Below are 23,105 nucleotides of genomic sequence, written 5' to 3'. Positions count from 1 at the left end.
TTTCCTTTGAAACCGAATATAACGTATAATTGTAACTTAAACATACTTTTATCAAATATAGGGTCAGATACAACTGGTGGTAATGGCACATTGAATTTTCCTTTTTGTCCTCCTTCTAAGAAAACTTGAAAGCACAATCTCACTGCATTTAGATCAATACTAGTAGGTTGTCTTTTGTGTTCGAAGCCAGCTATTAGAAAATGAAACATAATTTGTTTTATGTCAAACACATTTACATAAATCTACCAGATTTCAGCTTACTTCGAAAGGGGTCTACACGAATTTCCTCTCTTATTTTAAGTGCCTCTTCGATATCCTTTTTCTTAACACATTGAATGCCAAGATTTGCAAATGTGACTGTCATATTTTCTGACGAGACTTCTACTGTACATACACCACGTTTACATGCTTCCTTTCCAACAAGATTATGAGGATGAGGTCTGTGTGGTTGATCTTTTGTTACACACGATACTACAACTACAGCTCGACCTTTATATCCAACTATCTGTAATAAGTATTATTTATTGTCATATCATACAAATTCCAAATATATTCTATATTTTTCTCTTACTACTTACTCTTATACTAGGAAATGTTTTGTTTTCTGGTGTACTGTTTACTCCTGGTATACTACCAGCCGATCTGCCTTCACATTCATAGCGAAAACGTAAAGCTTTACTTGCTGGCTGTTCTATTATTTCAACATATGGCAATAACCTCCCAGTGTCCATTTCCACTGGGAATTGATCCTCCTTTCCACTACATTCCACAAATCCAGGATCGGTAGTTTGGATGACTTCAACTGTACCAAGAATCTTAGGTATAGTTTGAAACATTTAATATGAAAATTATATAAACATATAATAAAATTTTCAACACTTACTGACATCACTTATGTTTATATTTCCATCACTCATATCATGGAATTGTTCCATGCCTCTTACTGTTTAATGCATCGAACATTAGCCATCTGAAAAATAAATTCTGTTTCAACATACATTGTCATTTTGTATGAAATAGTACCTCTACATTGTATTTCATTGTTGTTAAAAGAATCTATTTAACAATTTTGTTGAAATAACAATGATTATGAAACAATAAACAAGTCATAAAAATTTTCTTTACTGCTTGATGTGTGTTTTGAACGTTTTGTCAAAGGAGGAAAAGTAACCACATGAACCAACACTTCACAGAAATTTCGCAGCATAGAGCAGAAAAAAATTTCGCGCGCGTTTCATTAAAATAAGAATAAGATGACAAGTGCCTGAAGAACGATAAATACCTAGGAGAAAATAAAACGATAGCGTAGAGGAGGAGGTGGATTGCCAGATCGATTTATTCGATGTAAAGAAAATCGAACGTTCAAAAGCGTGGATCGCGCATCTTGGCGGAAAATATATATTTATGTCGCAATGTAGGCGGTGATTGACGCAGAATATGTTACGCGTAATTTTTTATTAGTATCAGCGAGAAAAATAAGCGCAAGTTAATGATCATGGATAGAAGTTTTGTGTTAAACTTCTAGCCAGCGGAACGACAGCTGTTCACAGGTATAGTTCCAAAGGCACTGCACACAAGTGTCCCAAGTCCCAAGGGAAGAGAAACGAGAGTAGAGGGCAAGGAGGGATGCTACGCTGATCCAATCATTATTTTGGGAAGCCTAGGTTCGTACAAGCCGTGCAGCTATAATTAAACTATCGTAGGACAATGTGACGAGAAAGACTTGCCTGCAGTTTGATCAACATAGTAAAGCACTTTCGAATCTGAAAGCACGCGCACTGTTTTGAATAATTTTCTTATCAAGAAAAATTTGCGTCTCTGGGGTTTCTTTGATAAAACGCACACTGAATGCACACCGCTGCAGTAATTTGAAAACGCGATTTAATGTTTAGATCAGCGATTAAATTCCTTTACTCGAGAAGCACTGCTGCGCACACCATTTGCACGCAACATAAAAGCGTGCATGGCCGTGACTAGAAACGAGACTTAACGCGGAACAACATTTCGTTCGGACTTTGTATCAGTACTGACATGCTCGTTGCTTTCAATGGTAGGAGCAGAGCAATGTACGCTTCGTGGATACGCGCAAGTACGCGTACTCTGATGCTTCTATACTCACGGCCCACAGCTAACACTCGAAACGAGAGAATGCGTGTCGGCATGTATAATATGGCATGTAACTACGCTTCGTAGTTACTTCCTCGAAATCCATATATCGATGACGTCGAACACTTTAACACTTTATTCTTGATGTTCTGTTAATGTTCTTCACATTATGTTTCATACAGGTTTCATTTCTTTTTCTCGTATTAAACTCGTAGATTGATGATTATTAACAGTTCAATCATTAGATAGAGTGTTTTTTGGTATGAACGTGATAATATTGGACTGAAAATAAATTTATGTTTGTGGTTCATCGGATTTATCCTGTAGTAAATTAAAATTCAGGAACGTAGATAGGTTGCTAGTGCCTAGGTGCTTAGTGCCCAATGACTCATGCAGACACGTCACATAATTCTACTTTATCATGTGAAATTGTAGAGCGTTAGGTAATGAATTTATTTGAAGTTATATAAAATATTAGTTATTTAAGCTATTGAAAAATATAATAATTATTACGAACAAGTATCGTATCGCGTTTTACAATGTCGTTTATATTTTAAAAATCATGATTTTTCTTCGATCCTAATTGGTATCGTTTAGGATTATTTTTACAAATTATTTATTAAATCGTAGTACTATGTTAATTTAAGCTTTTCCCACTTTTTGCGAATAAAGTGAGTTGTTTATAGTTTGCAATTATATTGTAAATCAGATCTATACATTACATAAGTCTTAATCGCTCCTTACATTCGTCGTCTTAGGTGTACTCGATTATGCAATCCTACGAAGTACTATATCCAAGGTATGAAATTGTGTGACAATTTATATACTGTGAAACACAAAATTAAAGAAAAATTGTTAATATATAAAATTGAAAATTATAAAAATATAAAATTGAAGAGGAAAGCATATTATTTTGGGGAGAATTGTAAGAAATACAATCTTTTACTTTATCAAAAATATTACATATATATGTATGTACACGTGTTACACATACATAGATATATGTACACGTATACGCATTGCTATCGAGAGCGATGATGCTTTTCTGTCGCATTACTCTCGTTTATTACGTCTCCATGACAAGTATAAACAGCGTTGATAGTTTTTGTAGAGAGTTTATTCGTGAATGAGGAAAGTGATGCCAGAAATTGCGATCACTCCGAAAAGCTTATCTTCCCTGAGTGCTTCAACGAGTTCCAGGGAAGAGTCAAATCAATTTTTTACTAAGAAAAGGCTGACAAGATGCACGCAACATAAATTTCTAACGTACTCGCAACTTCCTGTAAGATGTCAGAGACCCAGTCGGTACTATCGTCCTCCGAGGACATTTTTCAGATTGGCTAGCTTTGCAACTATTAATCGAACAACTGCAATTAACACGACGAAAAGTTGTCCGGATAATTCAACATGCTCGATATTCCATGCTGTTGATACCTCACACTGCAAAAAGAGTTTATCCATGATCGATTTTTCATCTTTAATAATGGAGGCTGAAAATAGCGATCTTAGGTAAAGTTTATAGAGAATTTATAACGATTTAAACGTAATCGAATAATAATTGTTTTGTACTTTAGATCAGACAGTAGATCAGACAGTAGCTTCATAGAAAAGCTTGAAGAAAATGATAAAATTAAGGACACCATTAGCAACGAAATGGGAATCAGTGTTGGTATCAGGAAGTGGATGGACGGGTTCACGACTTCAAAATCGGAGGAAGCGTGTTGTCAGTTCTTTCAAAACCCAAAGAAAGCAGCGAATTTGGTGTGTCATGTACTTATGTTAAATGCTTGGAGACGTAGACGCAGCGAAGTTCAATATCTACATGGCACAATCGACGACTTGAGCCAACAGATCGAACACCTGCATCTACAAATCGTTGTTCTGCGTCGATTGCTCGACACGGAGAATATCCGTGTCAGTAAACTGACCAGCAACGTTCATCGTGCCAAGATCCAATTTGACGAAACGTCGAAGGAAAAGAATACGTTGAAATTGGTAATCTTTATAGCATTTGTTTAAAGATAATATTCAATAATTATGTTTTACTTAATTAATTAAAGAATAGAGGGAAAAGGAAATACATATTCTCGTATTCCTAACATAAAGCAGTAATGTCGTGCGCGGGTGAGGAATAAGAGCTATACATGCTCAACATCTTGTGGACGATGAACATGAGAGTTCAATGACGTGTATCTAACTAGAGGGATGACGCTAGCATAAGAGCTCGCGACACGAGTTTTGGCACAGGCAATAATATAGTTACCAAGACGTTGGCATTTTTGGCCTTCGATACTCAAGAATATCTTCTAAATAAGTTTAATAGCTGCACTTGTTATGCATTTCTCTGTTAACAAAATCTTTCTACTTTTTATCTTCTCGAAACCCGAGTATATTCTTGAAAAACGATATGGCTAACTATTCTAAAGACTTTTTATAATGGTTGCATATTTATACATAAACGAGAACTTATTTTATCAGATGTAATGGCAATGTGCGTTGTAGCGAGCCATTAATTACTATATGTACACTATACAGGCAAGCGAGAAGTTGGCATCGGTCCAGCAGCTAATTGTGAAGCGAAAGAAGAAACTGTATCGCGGCGACACAAACATAGATGAAACTGGTTCTAGATACTTTCGGGGATTTACGAAGATCAACTTAGCACCGAACCTGCTTTTACGAACTAGGTTACCGTTCTTTTGCAGGAAAAAGTAAAAATGGAGAACGAGATTAAGCGTTTGACCGAGCTTTGCGAGGAGAGGCTAGTCGCAGCGGAAAATGTACAAAACGAGCTACTCACCGCACAAAATCACCTTCATGCGCTCGACATGCAGATGTCGAAGGATCGAGAAAAACTGTTGAAGTTACGGGAAGATAAAAGAATACTTCTGGAAAAGGCTAGATTTCTAAACAGTTTTCTGTTATAGTCTATAGGCAAGATTTAATAATAAAGAGCAGCGTTTGCCGCGAGCTTGCATACCATACCACTGTAAAAATTGATTTCGCTCGATGACTCATTGTTACGTTCGCGGGAGAGGAGTCCGCAAAGAGGGTGAAGTCTCGGTTCAATGCGGATTTTTACTCTTTTCTATGAACGAATGAGTCATCCGTTCACCCTTTCAAACTCAGAGAACGAACATTTAAAACTGTTACAGGATTAATTATTTACAATTTTTAAGAAAGTTCGCGTATCTTGAAAACTTCTATATTTCCTACAAGAATTAAACTCTGAAAAAAATCTTTTCTTTGTTTCGTTTTCGTGAAAGTATTTTAATATGTATAGATCAAGGGCGCTAATAAGAAACTGATGTACTTGTTAGATAGGTCAACGCACGAAAGGATATATGTACTTCGTCGTTGAGTCATACCTTTTCTGCTTCATTGGTGACTCAATATCGCGTAATACTCCTTTCGTACTAAGAAAAGGGATCGATATTACTTGACCTATTAATTCCCACTCGGCTTGCGATCGAAATAAAAATTCGTGACATTGTTGTTTTATGTAAAATAGCTATGTTTCGTGTTTTATCTTGATAGTTTCATAACAGAAAATGCTTACTTACCGATTGATTTCTATAGCGTTTGTTTGTTGAATATGTGTTAGAAAAATATAACGATTCTTTTAGGTGACGGCCAGCGAAACGTTAGCAACGGAACGAGGAATGAGAGCAGACAAAGCTGAATCATGCATGGAGGATTTACAATTGAAACTCGCTACGCAGACTGCTCTGGTTGAATCTTCGCAGGAACAGATAGAACGATATTCAAAGTAAATTCAGTGGATGTGAGCCTCGTTAATTTGCACGTTATTTTAATATAAATTCTGCGTCTGTAGAGAGTTAAAAGTTAAAGAAGATGAGAAAATCAAGTTGTTAAAACGTTTAAAATCAAGCGAAGATATGGGGAGAAATTTAAGCTTGCGAACAATTTCTTTGGAAGCTCAACTAGTTGATGGAGGGGTAGCCCTGGAACACATGCAGGAAGCATACAATTCACAATTGTAAATATTTTTACTGATTGCTCATGAACGGAAAACACTAGCTTTAAATTGATCTGTGATTATTTTAGAACGGAACTGCGTGAATTGAAAGAACGTTTAATGCGCCAATCCCAAGAAGGGGGTTGGAGTAGTAGAATGTTGCAAATAGCTGGTAGTGTTGTACGAGCGCCGAGGGTTATACTACGAACTTTATTATCGGGTCCAGTGTTAGCTTCTTAAAGATAGCTTGGTAAGTCAGTCATCAACTTATCTGCTAATTACAAGAATGTAACGATTGTTTGTTATTGAAATTTTAGTTGCTCTTGCTCACGCGTGATTGCGCCATGTTTCGAGTTTCATGTTGGAACGAAGAGTTTAAAAAGAGGAATTTCGAGGATGATGATGATGATGATTGTTTGATAAGGGAATGGAGAAAGGGAAGATTTTATGTTTGAGTTGAGGGAGAAGAGTTATGTGGTCGCGAGGAAATCAAAGGGACAGAGAATAGCGTCAAACTGATAGTAAATTCTCGGATATTTTAATTACCAAAATTATTTTTTTTTATTTATATATTTTTTTTACTCTCTATACTTTCTGATGTTACGGACTTTATATACATATGTAAGCATTTAAAATCAAAACGGGACGTAACACTTTGAAATATTTAACGATTCTATGTACAATATTGGAAACTATCCTACCAAGTTAAGGATGGACAAATAAATCTAGATATCATGTAGTTTTTTTTATCTATATTTTACACCTTTTTTTCATGTAACATGATAAAGCGATAAAAATGAAATACCGTCAGAATCGCTCAGTTTGTTATGGAAAAGTGATTTCTTGTTATGAAACATCAACAAATACATTTGATAACTGATAAACATGCATATAAATGTATGCACAGCATATAATCGTAATTCATCATATTTTACATAACATTTATATATACCATTTTAACGTAAACGAAATAAATGTACGTAGTAGAGCGATGCTAACGGTATATTATTTTTTTCAAAAAACACATTACAATAGATCGTAAAATCTAAATAACCACGTACGAGTGACACAAATACGACGTGTCTGATCACATATCTCATTATTGCGTACATAAGTACAAGATAAAATTGATCTTCGTTTTGTTCGATAACAATATCGTTTCTGCGGTATACTTCTTTTAGGCTTCAGCCAGCACAGTATAGATCCTTTCTCATTTGAGGTTTTCGTACACGGTAAGCGAAGACACGGCAAAAATTTCAGTGGAAGATTCGTTCTTGTTATCACAAAATCACTTTATATTTGAGTACGTTGTGTTAGGTGTAATTTTATGTAATCTTCTCGCTAGTCGATCTAAAACATTTTTTTTATTGCATATATTAATTGCGACAACAAATAACGATGTCCTACAATTTTGAGACTGGATTCGGTCGTACTCGTCGATTTACCACCTTAAAATACCTTTTAATGCGATATGAAAACGAAGAAAAGCTCAGTATGTTTATTTGCAATTGAAGACATTTCATGTAAGCTATATGCTATAGTTAACAAAATTACAGACGATATTGCATCTACAAAGAAATCTAAAGATTACTCACTGATTTTGGTTGCAAGTAGTAGGTAAGAACTTAACTTACTTCTATAAGTAATAACTTACGAAATTCATTCATCGAAACATTGTTTCCTTATTTATTTCGTGTGCTTAGTGCGATATTCGAAGTAAAAAAGAAGAGAAAAATACTGATTAGGTGAATAGTTTAATAAACCTGACAACGACCTTCTCAAGCTTTACAATGCACATGCTAACTTTGACTAATTCGGTAACTATAAAAGAATGTTTTATTGCGTATCGATTAAATTGTGGAATTAAATATATCAAATCTGATGGCTTGAGGAACGTGTACGTACCTATTTTTATGAGTAATAAAATTTACAATATTTTAAACTACAACAAATCTTGATACAATAAATTGAGCAAGATGTTCCTGTAAGATTGCTCTTTGCATCATCTCTTTATAAAAACGTTACCACAAGCCAGTAAGAATATTAATATCGTCGTTTATGTTTGGAAAATATATCTGATTGTTCTTGATAATCACTTGATAGAAAACAAAAAGAATATGTTCAAAAATCCTATCCCTTTATTTACGTATCAAAATGTGTGGTAAATGTAATTTTTTTTAATCTTGTAAAAAAAGCAGACATTTTAAAGTAAAACTATATTAATAATACGAAAAATAAGAAGTTAAATAAATAGCACAATCATATAAGACTAGAACTTAATTGACACTTAGTCAGTTTAAATCATGCCAAAACCTTCAGTACCTTCACTAATCGCTAATAATAAAGCTCGTTCAAAGTGATCGTAACATTCGTAACCCGGTAAGCAGAGCTGATTGAAGCTGTAACAATATTTAAATAATTATTACGCTTTGAAAGCTACTACCCTCAGTCAGAATACTGAGTTACGTACCAAGTATGTGCTGTAGGTAAGTTAGCAAAAGTTGGTGCTGCTGTAATTTGAAATCGTGGACTCAGTTGTTGAAATCCACCGGGTGGTAATTGCGAACAACCTGTAGTAAATTGTAATAATCGGGCCATCTCTTCCTGTGTAAAGTTGCTAACTGCAGTCCAAAACCAATCAAGAACTCGAAGAAATTCTGAAGAACTCCCATTAGCTATATGGTGCGCACGTAGATCTGCCACGCTGTACTCACCAGTTCCACATAACAATAACTGTAATAAATATAGATATAATGAAAATATTGATTGCAGAATATTTAAGGATAAGAAAAAAATATATTTACATACTTCGAGTTCGTTCTCGTCAAAAATTCCCAAAAGGTTATCGGGAATGAGTTCGTTCAAACCCCTTAGAAAATGTTCCACTTCGTTCCGTATGGAACTAGCAAGTCTATGTTGGGCGAGTGCGTCCAAATAACGCAGTTTAGTTCCATTCGTTACACGAATTTTACCACCTCCAGGTATTAACTCGGCTACCTATAATAAATATATTTGGCGTAAACGATACAAGTAACTATAATATAAAATACGTTATGACCTTACTTTTAATAATTGACCATCTTTATCATATTCTTCTTCGACAAAATAAAGTTCCATTTCCTCAACATCATTTTCAAGAATATATTTTATCTTGCTGAGATATAAGTCTGGATCATCTTGCTCGAAATACTATACAGAAGATAAAAGCATAAATAGATTAGTACAGTTCTATTTTGATACAACACATTAATAATAAGTAATTCTACCTTATAATGTACACTGAGGCCTATGATTTGTGCAAGAAATGATCTTGTGAATCTTGCACGTACTAACTGCCGATAGGAACCGCCAAGAGCGGATTCATATAGGCATTTGCCCACGATTCGTCCTGCAAATTCGTAATGTTTTAACTTGAGATGTGAAGGCCGTTTACTGTTAGGATGAACTAGTGCCTGTTGTGATTCTCCGAAGGATGCAAATAAACCATTTCCTGAATCGAATAGTGCCGCACAAATTAATTCAAACCATTCTCTTCGGACACCACCCCAATCAACCCCTGGAACAAAATACTAAATATTACCTTTTTCCAAATGAATACAATATATTTTTCTAGATAAAACATACCTTGTTCGCCTTGGAAATTGATTTCAAAATTTCTACACCAGTCATTCACAGAAAATCCTTTGGTAGCTTTCATGGACTTAAAGGAAAAACTCATGCTAAATTTGAGCAGAATACAGATAATATTAATTAATAATTGACACTTACCGATTCTAGCAATTTATCTCGTTGAACTTTCATCGAAAGCTTCTCGTGATAATGTTTTTGATGATGTTTCCGAACTTCGTGGTAAAAGAAATCTTGTTTATCAGCAAAAGTTTCACTTCCTCCAATGTTCTTCAACAGAAACAACGTGAATGTAGCGGCTATTATATCTCTATATAGAGAAATTAATTCAACGGGTGGCTGACATCCATCATCGATAGAAAAAGAATCGTAACCTTCGTATTGATTATTTGAACAATCAAAATGGAACTGAAAAATATAGTTTTAAATTATTGCACGCGTTCAATTTACAAAAAAATCGATGTTCCCGCAATTAGACAAATTCACTTACTTTAGTCGATGGACAAAGCCTGAATGTAACAAGCCTTTTCGGGATAATCCTTAGTAAGTATTCTTTAATAGTAAGTTGCTTAGGCGAAATGAAACAGACAACTTTTTTTGGTTTTGAGAATTTCTCGCCTTGCATGCCCAACAATTTAGCGGCATAGCAAATATTGGGGTCCTTCGAAGCCACGTTATTGTGTACCATTCTAGCAACTTCACCTGCGCTAACGAATATAAATTCTATAAAAATAAAACTTCACTAATAGTATAATATTAAAAAAGTATCTTTCGTACTCTCGAGTACAATGATGTCGAAATCGCCATTGTGTAGTTGTAGTCCGCCTAAACTGACTGTTGCATGATAACAGCTACCCTTTGGAAAACTGACTTTTAAGCGAATCCTTTGATTCGGAGAGTCGTATTCAAGTTGTACACTACAATCCGCAATAGCCAATTTATCTATTGAATTACCAATCTGTAATTAAAAAAATAGCAAATAAAGTCAATCGCAATAACGTAAGTATCGTTCGATTATAATGGCATCCCACTTACCTGAGTAATGTTAACTTGGTAACCTTCCGTGGGTTTATCACCGGGTCCAAATATGCACAGATTATCATATTCGTCTCGAGGTTCTATTGTCATAGAGTGTGCAACTCCCGCTGTACAAACGACTGTCGAACTTTGTCGTACAAAGATTGTCTTATTTGGATCTGGAGGACCTAAAGGATTAAGTGTGATTTTATAATTGTTTATAGTCCTACTTCTCAGAAGTACCGTTTAATACGTTTATCATGCAAACATACCGGGAAGAAAATTTTTAAGAAACGGGCTGCCGTGAACGTGACACGGTCCAATAAGTACGGCTATTCGATATTGTCCAGCATGGCGAACAGTAAACTTCACAACTGCAGTATTAGCAGCTAAGGGGTCGGTACCCCCCAACTCTATAAGGGTAGCTATCCTGCGTGTGCCTTCTGTGACTTCAACGATCAGATTGTCTTTGTCACAAATAGGATAAGGTTGACCGTTGCGTTGATAAAACTATAAAGTACAGTTTGAAAGAAAAATGCCATCGTTTCAACAGGAACAATAAAATAACCAAATAATAGTAATAAGAAAGTAACTTCTACCCTGTGCCGTTTGTCAATTTTTCTAAATACGCATTTAGAAAGTTCTATTAGGTACCTTTACTATAAATGTCATAGTTCCTCCTACGAGCTGTGGCTCATCCCATGCAAAGTGAACTCGGCAATTGCTCGGTAATAAATATTTTCCAGTCACATATTGCAGCAAGGAGTGCTTTGCCTCCGGTGCTAGAGCTGGTTGTGTCATAGCAGCCAAGGTCACTAACCCTGCTACTGACACAGAAACTACCAACATTCCACCTGTTAAATATAAAAGAAAGAAAGTTATGCCTCGAGCTTCTCCTCCAACACGTTCCTGCGTTATGCAATCGAACGAAATTTGCGGAAAATAACAAAGAAATTGTACCCCATGTCCAAGCGTCCTGATGTTGACTATTCTTCACTACGGCGCTCCATAGATCAGCCTTGAGGGTTTCTAAATCTTCCTTTGAAGTAGGCAGCGTCTGTCTGGCCTGGATCCATCGCGGTAGATCCTTGCCAAGGGCTGCCCGTGCAGCATTATCCTCCACCCAATATACATCCTCTAGGGACATCACTTCCATCTGCATTAGCCTGACGAAAGGAAAACAGATTTATTTTGACTTTTTGCTCGAGGAAAATTGCATTGCAACTAACAGTTCTGATTATTTCTGAGGGAAACCATGGAACCATTAAAGCTCCTGGTTAAAATTCTGCTCACTTCTGGTAATGGCTATGCAAGCCATGGTCTGTCAACCACTGGCGTAAAACGAGTCTTTGTTGCAGTAAACGTGCGGCGCGTTGTAATCGTTCTTCGTCTTGCGCCGGCAGTTCTGGTAACGCGTACACCTCGCCACAGCTCGCAAGGGATGAAATGCCTGTAACATTTGAAAAGCTTTTCTTTCTCCTTTGACACCGACGTTTCGCAAAAAGGGGAAAAAAGGAACTCATTACATCTAATTAATTCGGAGAACACGCTATCAGACGAGAACAAAGATAGCTTTTCTAATTAGAGACTCATAGGAATTTAGCGATAGTACCCGGTATCTATCGTAGAGAAGGACAGGAAACAAAACCTGATAATTCGAGACTGGACGACGAGTCGATTCCTTCGCCTGTCCGTTCTCAGTACGTCGTTGTCAGTCGTAAAACCACCGAATTGTGTAAGCCACTTAAAATGCGCTGTACGTCGTTCTCCGTTATTCTACTGTGCATTCTCAAGTGTGGGTTTGTGCTTGCGATATGCACTGTGAGCAAGCACGAAGGAGGTGAGACAAAATCTTTCGCTATAATTAGGTTCGATTTTCGATTGTCCCGATGGTGAATCGGGGAAACAAGTAAACGGGACACGAGTAAATTTCTATCTTCCTCGCCGATGCAATTTCTATTCGAGGAAAAGATAGAGAAACAAAAATCTCTTGATATCGATAAATTGTTAAATGTATATTTCGTTACGCAGGATCAGCCCATCGTTTGCAATGCTTTAACGTTACTTTGCAAACGATTTTGGAACAAACGACAAACGTATCCTCTCTATTGGTCTTTGACTCAAATTTCCGATACATCACAGAACGAGCTTTTATCAAATACGCCAAACATTTGCTGTTCTTGAACATCTACAATTGTCACGTATACGACATTCACGCTGATGCGTTCGACAGCCTAGCTAGTTTGAGGAAACTCAGTCTACCTAGCAATAATATCACAGAAGTGAAAGAGGCGTGGTTTAAGGATCTGGTATACTTGGAACAATTAGACCTGTCGTTCAATCGAATCGAGAAAATCGCGCCAGCAATCTTTAGCAGAATACCATTACTCAAACGATTCGATATCAGAGAGAATCGCATAACTTGCTTGGATCCTTCAGCATTTCCGGGTGGTATCGACAAAATTTATTTCCACGGAAACCCCCTGGCTCTCTCATGTTGAGGAGAGGTAAGACACGCCATTGAAGTAGCTCGCGTTTAACCGTTTGAGTCTCAGGAGTCTTTGAAAAAACAGCGAAAAATCCACGAATAGCGCAATAGCGCTTGTCTTGTTCGATTACGAAGAGAAACAAGCGGCGCAACAGCGCTCGTCATATTTGTTATTTTATGAAATAAATCTATATTATTATATATGCGTACTATTAGTTTATAAATATTGCAAGTTCGATAAAAATTTTTCTTCAAAAAAATATTTGTTCAATAAAAATGATTGAGAAGATAACAATGAAATACAAAATACCGTCAATCGTCCAAATGTACTGGCACTTTTCAACACAAAATCTAAACAGTGCGATCGCGCTGCTTGAGACTCAAACGGTTAAGAAATTTAAGAATTTCATTCGTTATTCAGCGGTTACAGACTGCAGTGTCGTGAACTGAATGTTGCGATTCGGTTTATGTATCGATTTGGAAATTACAGCTAACTCTGTGGATGCGGGACCACGGGGTGAACTACAAGACCGAACAGAGTAAGAAGGAAGAGTGGTTGGATAAGCTTCTTTGGCTCTGCGCCATGGACGATGCGAGCGTGGTCAAATCAGAAGACTCGATGAAAGAATGCGTTATCCTAAATTTATTCAATCAGCTTCGTACAGGTCTGAGTACCGCGCAATCGTATCCCTTGCCCGTGGACTGTCCTGTTGAGAGCAATTTTTTGATGGCCTGTTTAGACACGGGGGCCACTAATGGAAAAGTAATCAAGAATTTGCTCCTCTATATCCATAAAACCATGTCATATCGTTAAAGAGAAATTGCACGATTGTATAACCGATCAAGTTAAATTGTAATGTCTCGTGTTAAGAGCTTGTTTACGAATAAAAATCGATGATAGTTAAAAAATAAAAATTGTGCAACGTTAAAAAGTTTCGATGTTAACACAAAGAGAAACGTATCGGTCAACTCGAGCCTTCGTTCGTACGGAAGGAATACTAATTTCGTGGCGATTAACCAGAAAGTGCGGAATTAAAGGTGATTTTCGACGAGAGGTTTTACTTACCGGAAGATGCGCTACCGCTGGGTCGTAGCGACATGCCGATGGACGATATCTCATCGGCAAAGAAATCTTTGTCGCGTTGTCCATCTCGGCAGCCTCGATTTTTGTCCGGCATAATTCCTCCACGGTGTTCCTGGCTCGTCGACTTTTACCGACTACGAAGCATTCTTTTGTTCACCGTCGCATCGCTCGCTCGTCACGAGGTCATCTTCTCGAAACATTATTATACCAGCGTTTTATCATCATAACCTTACTCGATTTCACGATGGAAATTTTAATAATTCGCGAAAGTTGCGCGATTCGAGATCTATTTGAAAGGAGATATCTAGTCCTGTCTCTCGTGTAAAGCGCGCAATAAATCTATACCGATGCATTATGGCACGAACAATGAAACGCTCTGTCTTTTGTTTCCGATTCATCACTGGAGCGTACAATGTGATTGAATGATGAACAGTCACTAACAATTGCGCGGCATGTGACGGTTTTGTCAAGCAGAGGATTAAAATTTTGTCGAGTATACAAGCGCGTAGCTGTATTTTTACAACTAAAGTCATTGCACGTAGAAAGACAGGAATAATAGGGCGTTTGTAGCAAGAGATGAACGTTGGAAACGCATCAATCGCTTTACGCGCTAACGATACGCAATTAGTTTCAATTACTAGTCGGGTGAAAGCTAACAGGGATGTTTCGTGAAAGGTAGAGAACACAAAGAGGAAAAATAACAGAATGTGGGAATATTTGCTTGCCAAGACGCAATGGAATGATAAGGGAGAGCTCGCTGTGCTTTCGCGGCCTACGCTCTCCAGCGTATGGTAGTCATAAATACTTAAAAGGGGACACGATTATTCGGTTTAGCACCGCTTTCCTGTTAACTCCGACGGACCAACTTTGGGAGGATTTCGTCTCGCCAAGTTTAAGGATTAAGCTTATCCGGTCGTGTGAGGAACAAACGAAACAGCAAGGAGGAGAAAGAGCAAAACTCCGCGAGATATTTCGATGTAGAGTGTACACTTTTGTCGGTGTTGACCCAGATCTGGGCAACTCGATTCGGATAAAGAGATTGATAGCAATTTCCGGGAATTTTTCGGTGTCTCTCTGTGCTTTTAGACCAGTCGATTAACGATGCCAATTAAACGATGCCGGATCGATAGGTCAGCAGCAGTCGCAATTTAATCAACGACAACGAAACGTTACTATGAATTAAACGGTCCCGAAACCGGGTCAAGAGTCCATTCGAGGTCAAACCGGGGTTATCGTACCCGTGTTTTCCGCGCTCATCTCGTTTCTCTTGCACAATTTATCGGCCAACGTGCACCTCGGCAATTGCCACCGATAAAAAACGATACGAAAGGACGAAACGTACGACTGCAGTTCAAGGTATAATCGTTATTTGCGATTGTGAAATAAATCGGTCAAAATGGTACGCGACTATCCATTTCTTACGTCTGTTTCTTTCTTCGTTCGTTCGATGTTCGCTCTCTTCGATCTTCGAGTCTCGTCGAATCGAATCGGATCACGATCTTTGTCCGGAATACAGCTGATTGTTCGGCGTGCAACGATTGAACAGCCGATAACACCGGGCTTCGAGATCACATCCGTTATCGGAGAATGAACAACAAAGACGCGTCAATCTCCGTGTTCGATACAAATGAAACTGTGACAGTCGTCAAGATTCGAAACGCGATGTTTTCATCGGTTCTCTCCTCATTTTCTCTTTCGAACAAAGAGAAAGAAAGAAAAAAGAAGAGAAAGAAACTTACAGACCGTTTCATCCGCAGAGTGTTATAGGACTTGGAGGGATAAGTGTTCCATTAGCGAGTCCATCAAAGCCCTGGAGCAGTAACATTTTAAAAGGTAAAAGAAGGATGTGGTACTTTGGACGTTTTTCAGATCTTTACGTCTTCCTTTTATTTTCTTCTTTTCCGTCTTTTTTCGTGGCTTGTGGTCGAGGCGGGATATACACGCGGCAGAATAAAAAGAAAAGAATGCAACGCGATACAATGAAAGAATCAACCGCGTAGCACCCGGCAAGCTCGCATCGACTCTTGACCTTTTCGAACGGATATCCTTCACTGGCATTACTTCGTGCTAACGATCCTTTCGGTACTAAGAGGGGTGGCAGCAGGGGAGGATTGAAGTAAAAGGTGGTGGTGGTGGGCAGGGAAAACCAGGGCATATGTATGTCATATATTCTCATGATTATGCACGAGAGGGTTGCCGGTATTATGAAGGTAGGACAGATCGATTCCAACATTTGTTATTTTACACTAACCGCGGGCACGATATAGACGGTCCTCTGGAATTATAATATTTTGTTTCCATCTGCTTAATTTACGAGTTTCTCCTCCTCCTGTTTCAGCGATACGCGATACCCTGGGAATATCCGAGCACTGGGGGCACCGAACGAACTTGGTGACACAGTTTCACCACCATGGCGTGTATATAGCTTGGTTTGGTACCGCGTTAATAGAATTCCTACACTAGCGTGCGTAACAATAGCGCGATTAGATTCCGCTTGTAATCGCGGTTCTCTTTCCGTTCCCTTTTTCTCAAACGTACGGAACCTGGTCCGAGCAGTAAATTTTGTTGCAAAGAACTTTTTCGCGAACCCACAGGGATTAGCCCTGTACAGAAGTCGAATGAAACGATGCGAAAACGTGAATATTCTGCCGCGAGAACGGACGATTGTTTGCCGGATTAATTACAATCTTGTCGACTACTAGAGGCAGTCGTGCATATACTTGAACATCTTTTTTGCAATGGCACAGTTAATACATTGTTTTCTCCTGTTCGAATAACATTTTCGTTTTCTTATTTATCTATTGCTTTCTATTGCGGGCAAAAATTAGCTACGAAGAATCGATTTTATGATGGAAAAAGTGTATGACTCGCGGGAAATCTTGACGATTCACGGTTGAAATGGATACAGTTAGATCGAAGATGGCACACATACGAGCGTTATTTTCTTTCATCTTTAACGGATTCATTAATCTGTTTCGTTCGACTTTCCAAGCGAGATAATCGTGGATTTCATTAGCGCGTTTCCGACGTAAGATTCGTTATTTTGTAAATTAAAAGAAATAAATAAAAATGTATAGAAAGGAAATCTTCGAGATAAAATAGAGGAAGAATTGGATGATTCGATCGGGCGGTCGCGAGCTGCGATTAAATTATTCGTGTTACGGTAAAACGTAATTGATATCTGGAATTTATTGGGCGGCGCGGCAGACGAAGATAACGTCGTTAAATTCGCGCTAGTTTATTGCACGGTTGATTTGTATTTACATAATCCTCGAAAGCGAGAAGTAATGCTCCTCTCATAGAGTTTTTCCATAAAGTATACTTTGTAATATACACTATGTGCTAATAAAAATATGAATTTTTAATAAAAACGTGTAACTCTTTCCAATCTATGTATTTAAAGAAAAAGAGAAAAACATAAATACGAAAAAAATGTTTGCAGTCGATTTACGCGAGTTTTCATCGATCGTTTATACGTTTCATCAAATCTCCATCTCTAACTCGTATTTCATTTGCGATACTTTGTAGTATGCAATCAAGTAGCAGGATGGTTTCTCATTGTTTAAGTCTTGTATTAGCCCCTCGGGTCGGTTTCCCGCACTATTTCATTTACTTTTTTCTGTCTCTTCGTACACGCGTGATTATACAGCTAAAAATTTCGACAGACGTTTAAAACGTAAAACACGGCTACGTCGTTGGTTTCTCGATCCTTCGTTTCACGTTACGCATTCTGTTCGTTGAATGACAATTAATTTTTAACGTGGTCGATAAAACGTGTCGGGGGTCAACTCGGTCTTCAGAATATTCTTGTCCGGAATTTTTTCCGCGTAGGAACGTTCAAAGGTTAAGGTCAAGCAAGAGAATCGATACTTTTCTCATCGGCCGACGTTCGTTCATGAAACGTAGATACTTACATACAATAACGGCATCGATTTCGCACGATCAATGTCCCTGTCTCGCTACATCGACACGCGTTTCCGCTAATCCTGCCAGCGCGTTGCCATCGATGAAACGCAGACAATTTGTCAATCGACAGGATTCTTTTGTTTTATACGAGCGTGGATTTAACTCGCGGCGAATACGAATTCTCCTATCGTATATTCGCGAAAGAATGATTTATGCTACGGACATCCGAAATTTTCATTCCGTTTCATTACTTTCGAACAATGCGGATGCGGAAAATGGTCCATGATAAATTACTCTGTGGGCAATGAGAAGAATCGCGCGCTGGGAGGTCGTTTCTCGATGTCGGATCTATCGATTCTACCGGATTCTACAATGGATGATCAACGATTTTACTGTTGAAACATTCTTTTTAATATCGCAGCTTCTTTCCCCTACCCGTATAAAGAACTGTGCCACGTACGACAAAAAGGAAGGAAACTTATAAGAAAAGTTGAGAATTCAATTTCGCTTATCACTATTTCGTTTGAATCTGAGAAATTCAATGGAAAGTATCGACGTCGACATCGAGCCGATAAAACGCATTACCGGGTAACTTCTTCCTGGCTTTGAGGCTCGTGGGGAAACTAGCGTTCAAAGTGTCGCAATGCAGGACGTGTTTGCTATGCTCTAGGCGATCTGTGACTTTCGAAATGTCCGGGCGGAGTGTCGACGTGGTGTGCAACATGCAGGATTGCAAGTGACGTAAATGGCTTTTGTGATGGAATCGTCTTGTGATCTTTCGTGGTTTCAAGTAGCAAAATTTTTAAGTGGTTCGTAACACCTACGTGATCAGCCCAGACAGTTTCGAAATTCAAACAGAACCGAGAAAGCATGAATTGCTCCTCTCAAGACGAACCCTCGAACCGTGTTGCTTTCCTCTCGAGAAACTTTGCCAGTATCTTCCAACTTGCCGCGAAATGCAACAACCTTTGCTTTAAGAAATTTACGGTAAGGAGATTTTGCTTGAGATTTTAGTGTGTTTAATGAAGGAGAAATGATTAGTTAACTCGTGAAAGTATAGTATTAGCATTGAATAATACACACATAAACATTTAATAGTGCAAATACAAGTGCAGAATTAATGAGAAATGAGAGCTGATGTTTTTTATTGTGCGAAAATAATTGATTAAGCAACGATTCAAACACTCATACATAACATCGATGCATAGTAACAATCGTGACATAAAATAAAAAGGCGATGAAACGCCGCGATTGTATTCGACCGTGAAACGAATGTTATCGGAGTGATAAGGAGTGCACTTACGGATTCGAATCGACTTTCTGTCTCGTCTTTCTGGCTTGAAGACTGTTTTCCCGCCGGAGGATCGTGGCAACTTCGATTGGGAAATTCGCAACGAAAGATCGCGGTGCCAGCAGAAAGGCGGAAGCGGTATGTGCGGCTGGTTCAGCTTCGGAATACAGTTCTCGAGCGCTAAAAAAACCTACCCCTTCGCAACAGGAGTGTCGTTTTCACACTTGTTTACGATATTAATTACGAACTCGCTACTTGTTGTCTACAAGGTTGAGAAGAGTCGTGGGAGGAGGGTCAAGCGTCACGACGAAGTATGTAGTAGCCTTCGAAAGATATCGAAAGGTGGCCTAGCGGAGGTCTAAGGTGTTGGTTTCATGTACGTCTCGAAGTCGGAGTACACATGGAAGCGCGAATAATAGAGGGAGGACGAAAGAAGGGTGGGGGTAAAGGAACGGCTAAGGTGGCCGGGGAGTGATAAACGCGAGGGTTTCTACGACCGACTCGACGCGTCTACTAAGGATCAAGCGGGCCTGTGTGTCAAAGGCTCGATGATCGCGCGAACATCCGACGCTCGTTTACGATTTCACCGTTCACAATGGCTCCGTTTGTACGGTGGTTCATACGTCCGCGCCCCTTGGCAACGCGCATAATGCTCACGTCGTTTGCTTCTCGATAAAACGAATCCGCGAAAATTTGCGAAGGGGCTGCAGCGACTTTTGGTGGAGCAAGTATTTCGATACCCGACAACCAAGAGCTACGCGACTCGGCGATCCGCTCGCTCGGACTCACGCTAGACGACTGCATGCGAGACGATTACGCGGCTAGAGCCACCCTCTGCCACCCATTTGGTACTCCCACCAGGTCCCGACCACGCCACAAAGACCACGATCGTCTTCCCGTGCTTCGCGTCTTTCCGTTCTTGCAGAAGCGCGAGTCGCACGCCGACGACCTTACTCCTACTTTTCCATTGGCATCACCATACCACCCCGTCCCCAAATTATCTCCATTTTATGCGAATCACGATCATCTTTCGATCTCACGATCTCGAATGTTTCGAGGATCTTACTTTTATGAAACATGCACTGAGGGAAAATCGGAAATCAATGAAGGCGATACACGGAAGGAGTTGATTCTATTGTAAGCTTCATCGTATGGTTAGAAGTATAGGATGCAACGACCCGTTGTCTTGAAATTGGACCAATTATGCCGGCTTTATACCTTTAAAAAAAATGCTCATAAAAGCCGAATCGTTCGACTCGAGTTTGTCATTGGACCTAACACTGCATGTCCTGAATTTTTCCGATAATTGCAATCCACTTATCGACCAACCGTAAAGTAGTGCTCTTGTTTGTATTGGACTCTCTCGACAACCAGTTACATTTAACCTCGAACGATCCACGATCGATAAGGAGTCCGAATAGGGTGAAGTAATTATTGGAGGTAGCTACTTGCTGACTGAACGAAATCGTACCTCTATTCTCGACAAGCCAATCTTGCTTTCTGCCGTGTCGACGGAACTTGATATTTAGAGTTCTTTTAAAGGACCTCTCTCATCCTTTCGCGGTAGTTTAAAACGACCGAATCAGCACGTTAATTCATATAAAAGACCATATATAGCTCTTAAATTTGTGTATGTTAAATAATGCAAATTTTACATCGAATCGACGGAAAAATGTCATCGTTCTGCTTGAACCGGTTATTTGGATGGCGGTACAGTTTCGTTTAGGCTGAAGCGCTTGGCTCATCCGTGATATTTACTATTTAAATACACGGGTACTTGGCTATTAGAGTTTCGTAATACCAGTCAGTCAATGTATTAAGTCGTTCGAAAAGTTTCTTTCGTTTTATAAGGAAATAATGGACGCACAATCTTTTCTTTTTTATATTATTTTATCGAATTACGTATGATCCATTTTGTTCTATCAAAATAAAGATCACAACGTTCGACAGAATAGATTTCATGTTTGTATAAAGATGGATCGTTGTAAGAGACGTATCTGTAAAAGAAAGACACTTTTCGGACAACCTAATACTATGTTTCCGAATCAGTAGTAATGTACAGTGATGGACAAGCCGTGAAAAAGTAAAGGTAGCTATGTATACACAAACATTTACTTTCGAAAGGGGCGAGAGGAGGAACAGCATCCCCACCCTGCTGACCCAAGCGCGTAGTGATATTATCGCAGCTGCGAACTTCGTAACTATTTGTTTGTCCCACCAATAAAGAGGCACAAAAGCCTAGCCTCGAAGGAATGTTCGCGCAAGCGCTTATATCCTTGGCATTAACCTGGGCTAAGATGATAAAAGTTTGGATATTAACGTAGATTCATCAGCTTGCATCGCTACGGCTTCCGAATTTGATAAAAAGAACATGGGGAGGAACAGGTTAAGATGAAAGTTGAATTCGAATTTTACACATGCCAATGTTTCATATTGGTCGATATATATATATATTCTTTTTTGTTAATAACATTTTATTTAAGAAACTTTCTCATTCCCCATAATGGACGTTTATGAATCTTTCGGTAGACTACATAGTTGGAAAAGAATATTCTTAATTAATTATTCGTTGACCGTGCGTAACATTAAAGTTTACGTTACTCTCTGAGATGGTAATGGTTCTGAACCATAACGGTTGGTAAACTAATTAATAATGTTTGCACGAGCGAAGGCTCTCTAAGTTCATATTGTCGTACGATTAGTGCACTTCGAAAGACTGATTTAATTTATGAGCAGTCGATAGTATATAGCTGGAGCTTATTCTTGTAAAAGAAATTGACTACATGCCAAACGATGAATTTCGACGAGAATGAACCTACTGTTTCAAGGGAACGTACACATGCGTAGTCGGAATGATCATTCTAGAGATTTGTCAAAGGAATAAACGATGATGTATTATAACTTCATCGATTATAATGTTCGACAATCTTAATTTGATTTCATTTAAACCCATACGCATATCTTTTAATCCAAGATATTTCTTAAAATTACTTACGTTCTTCATCGTAATGATCGTTTACGAACTAAAAAATGCTTTTGTTTATGAATCATCCAATGAATGTCAGTTATCACGCAATACGTAATATGAAAGTAAGAGAGTAGTGAAACTGGAAAAGTGGTTAATCGAATCCTGACCTTTGTTTTTGAAGAGAGGCCGATACTGTTTCAATCCAATTTCGGCAAGCCATTGGTCTGCTTCGGTGAGATCCCCGTTGTTTCCATTTCCGGTGGCAAGCATCAGAAGTTTGCCAAGGGACAAAACCATAGTAAGAGCCAGGAATACCCCTGATAATACAGTTGACCATCGTGCCATTTCCTGATGAGTGCATCTTTAAACCGAACATTGATAGATTATATTGATATTCCGCGTGTACACATACATACATACGTTACAAACATATAGTTGTTAACAGGTAAAGTGTCTGAATTGAGGTTATGTCACTGCGATGTTTGTAAACAAATCTATGCGGAGGAATGTACCTAGCGCTACTTTAAATTAATCGGCTTACCACATTTTCATAGAGCTGATAATCGGTATATGAGACGATTGACAAAACCGTGGCTATGTCTAAGTTTTACTGTCTATGAACTTATATAGCTGAGCAGA

The 23,105-nt window shown here is 38.5% G+C and overlaps 3 protein-coding genes and 1 pseudogene across 11 annotated transcripts in view; 2 read left to right on the top strand and 2 right to left on the bottom strand.

Annotated features, from left to right (window-relative positions):
- Window positions 1-2,390, bottom strand: part of LOC117238026 (embryonic polarity protein dorsal) — an 8,406-nt gene extending 6,016 nt beyond the window's left edge. Inside the window, exons 1-5 of one of the 6 annotated variants that reach the window (XM_033502557.1) lie at window positions 2,032-2,390; window positions 884-970; window positions 579-802; window positions 262-505; window positions 47-190 (exon numbers count right to left, since the gene is read on the bottom strand). In XM_033502557.1, the coding sequence (XP_033358448.1) occupies window positions 47-190; window positions 262-505; window positions 579-802; window positions 884-935 (664 nt within the window). In that variant the 5' untranslated portion in view covers window positions 936-970; window positions 2,032-2,390. Of the gene's footprint in view, window positions 1-46; window positions 191-261; window positions 506-578; window positions 803-883; window positions 971-1,282; window positions 1,503-1,727 lie in introns of those variants that run through there. The other 5 variants (XM_033502558.1, XM_033502554.1, XM_033502555.1 and 2 more) reach the window with 5 other exon arrangements.
- On the top strand, window positions 1,526-6,824 carry LOC117238030. 2 transcript variants are annotated; one of them, XM_033502565.1, is made up of 8 exons: window positions 1,526-1,664; window positions 3,220-3,615; window positions 3,681-4,101; window positions 4,812-5,003; window positions 5,733-5,875; window positions 5,942-6,106; window positions 6,175-6,335; window positions 6,403-6,824. In XM_033502565.1, exons 2-7 carry the CDS (start codon window positions 3,233-3,235, stop codon window positions 6,323-6,325), a joined length of 1,455 nt encoding a protein of 484 aa, XP_033358456.1. In that variant the 5' UTR covers window positions 1,526-1,664; window positions 3,220-3,232; the 3' UTR covers window positions 6,326-6,335; window positions 6,403-6,824. The 2 variants fall into 2 exon arrangements, with proteins under 2 accessions (XP_033358456.1, XP_033358457.1); XM_033502566.1 differs by lacking the exons at window positions 1,526-1,664; window positions 4,812-5,003 and having other exon boundaries at window positions 2,844-3,615.
- On the bottom strand, window positions 6,823-23,105 carry LOC117238024 (apoptosis-resistant E3 ubiquitin protein ligase 1). Of its 3 annotated transcripts, none has more exons than XM_033502551.1 (16): window positions 23,008-23,105; window positions 22,634-22,827; window positions 12,023-12,179; window positions 11,690-11,895; window positions 11,384-11,583; window positions 11,002-11,239; window positions 10,748-10,917; window positions 10,490-10,670; window positions 10,203-10,414; window positions 9,854-10,120; window positions 9,710-9,785; window positions 9,352-9,641; window positions 9,149-9,274; window positions 8,894-9,082; window positions 8,556-8,818; window positions 6,823-8,484 (listed from the first exon to the last, which is right to left on the bottom strand). In XM_033502551.1, exons 2-16 carry the CDS (start codon window positions 22,809-22,811, stop codon window positions 8,382-8,384), a joined length of 2,856 nt encoding a protein of 951 aa, XP_033358442.1. In that variant the 5' UTR covers window positions 22,812-22,827; window positions 23,008-23,105; the 3' UTR covers window positions 6,823-8,381. The 3 variants fall into 3 exon arrangements, with proteins under 3 accessions (XP_033358442.1, XP_033358441.1, XP_033358443.1); XM_033502550.1 differs by lacking the exon at window positions 23,008-23,105 and adding an exon at window positions 22,887-22,912; XM_033502552.1 differs by lacking the exons at window positions 22,634-22,827; window positions 23,008-23,105 and adding exons at window positions 14,284-14,488; window positions 19,511-20,319.
- On the top strand, window positions 12,410-17,152 carry LOC117238036 (annotated as a pseudogene).

The sequence above is a fragment of the Bombus vosnesenskii genome, unplaced genomic scaffold (assembly GCF_011952255.1).
Source record: "Bombus vosnesenskii isolate JDL3184/JDL3185 unplaced genomic scaffold, Bvos_JDL3184-5_v1.1 scf7180000013431, whole genome shotgun sequence".
Lineage (NCBI taxonomy): Eukaryota > Metazoa > Arthropoda > Insecta > Hymenoptera > Apidae > Bombus > Bombus vosnesenskii.
Note: the sequence above shows the minus strand (reverse complement) of the source record. Positions and strands in the feature narration are given on the sequence as shown.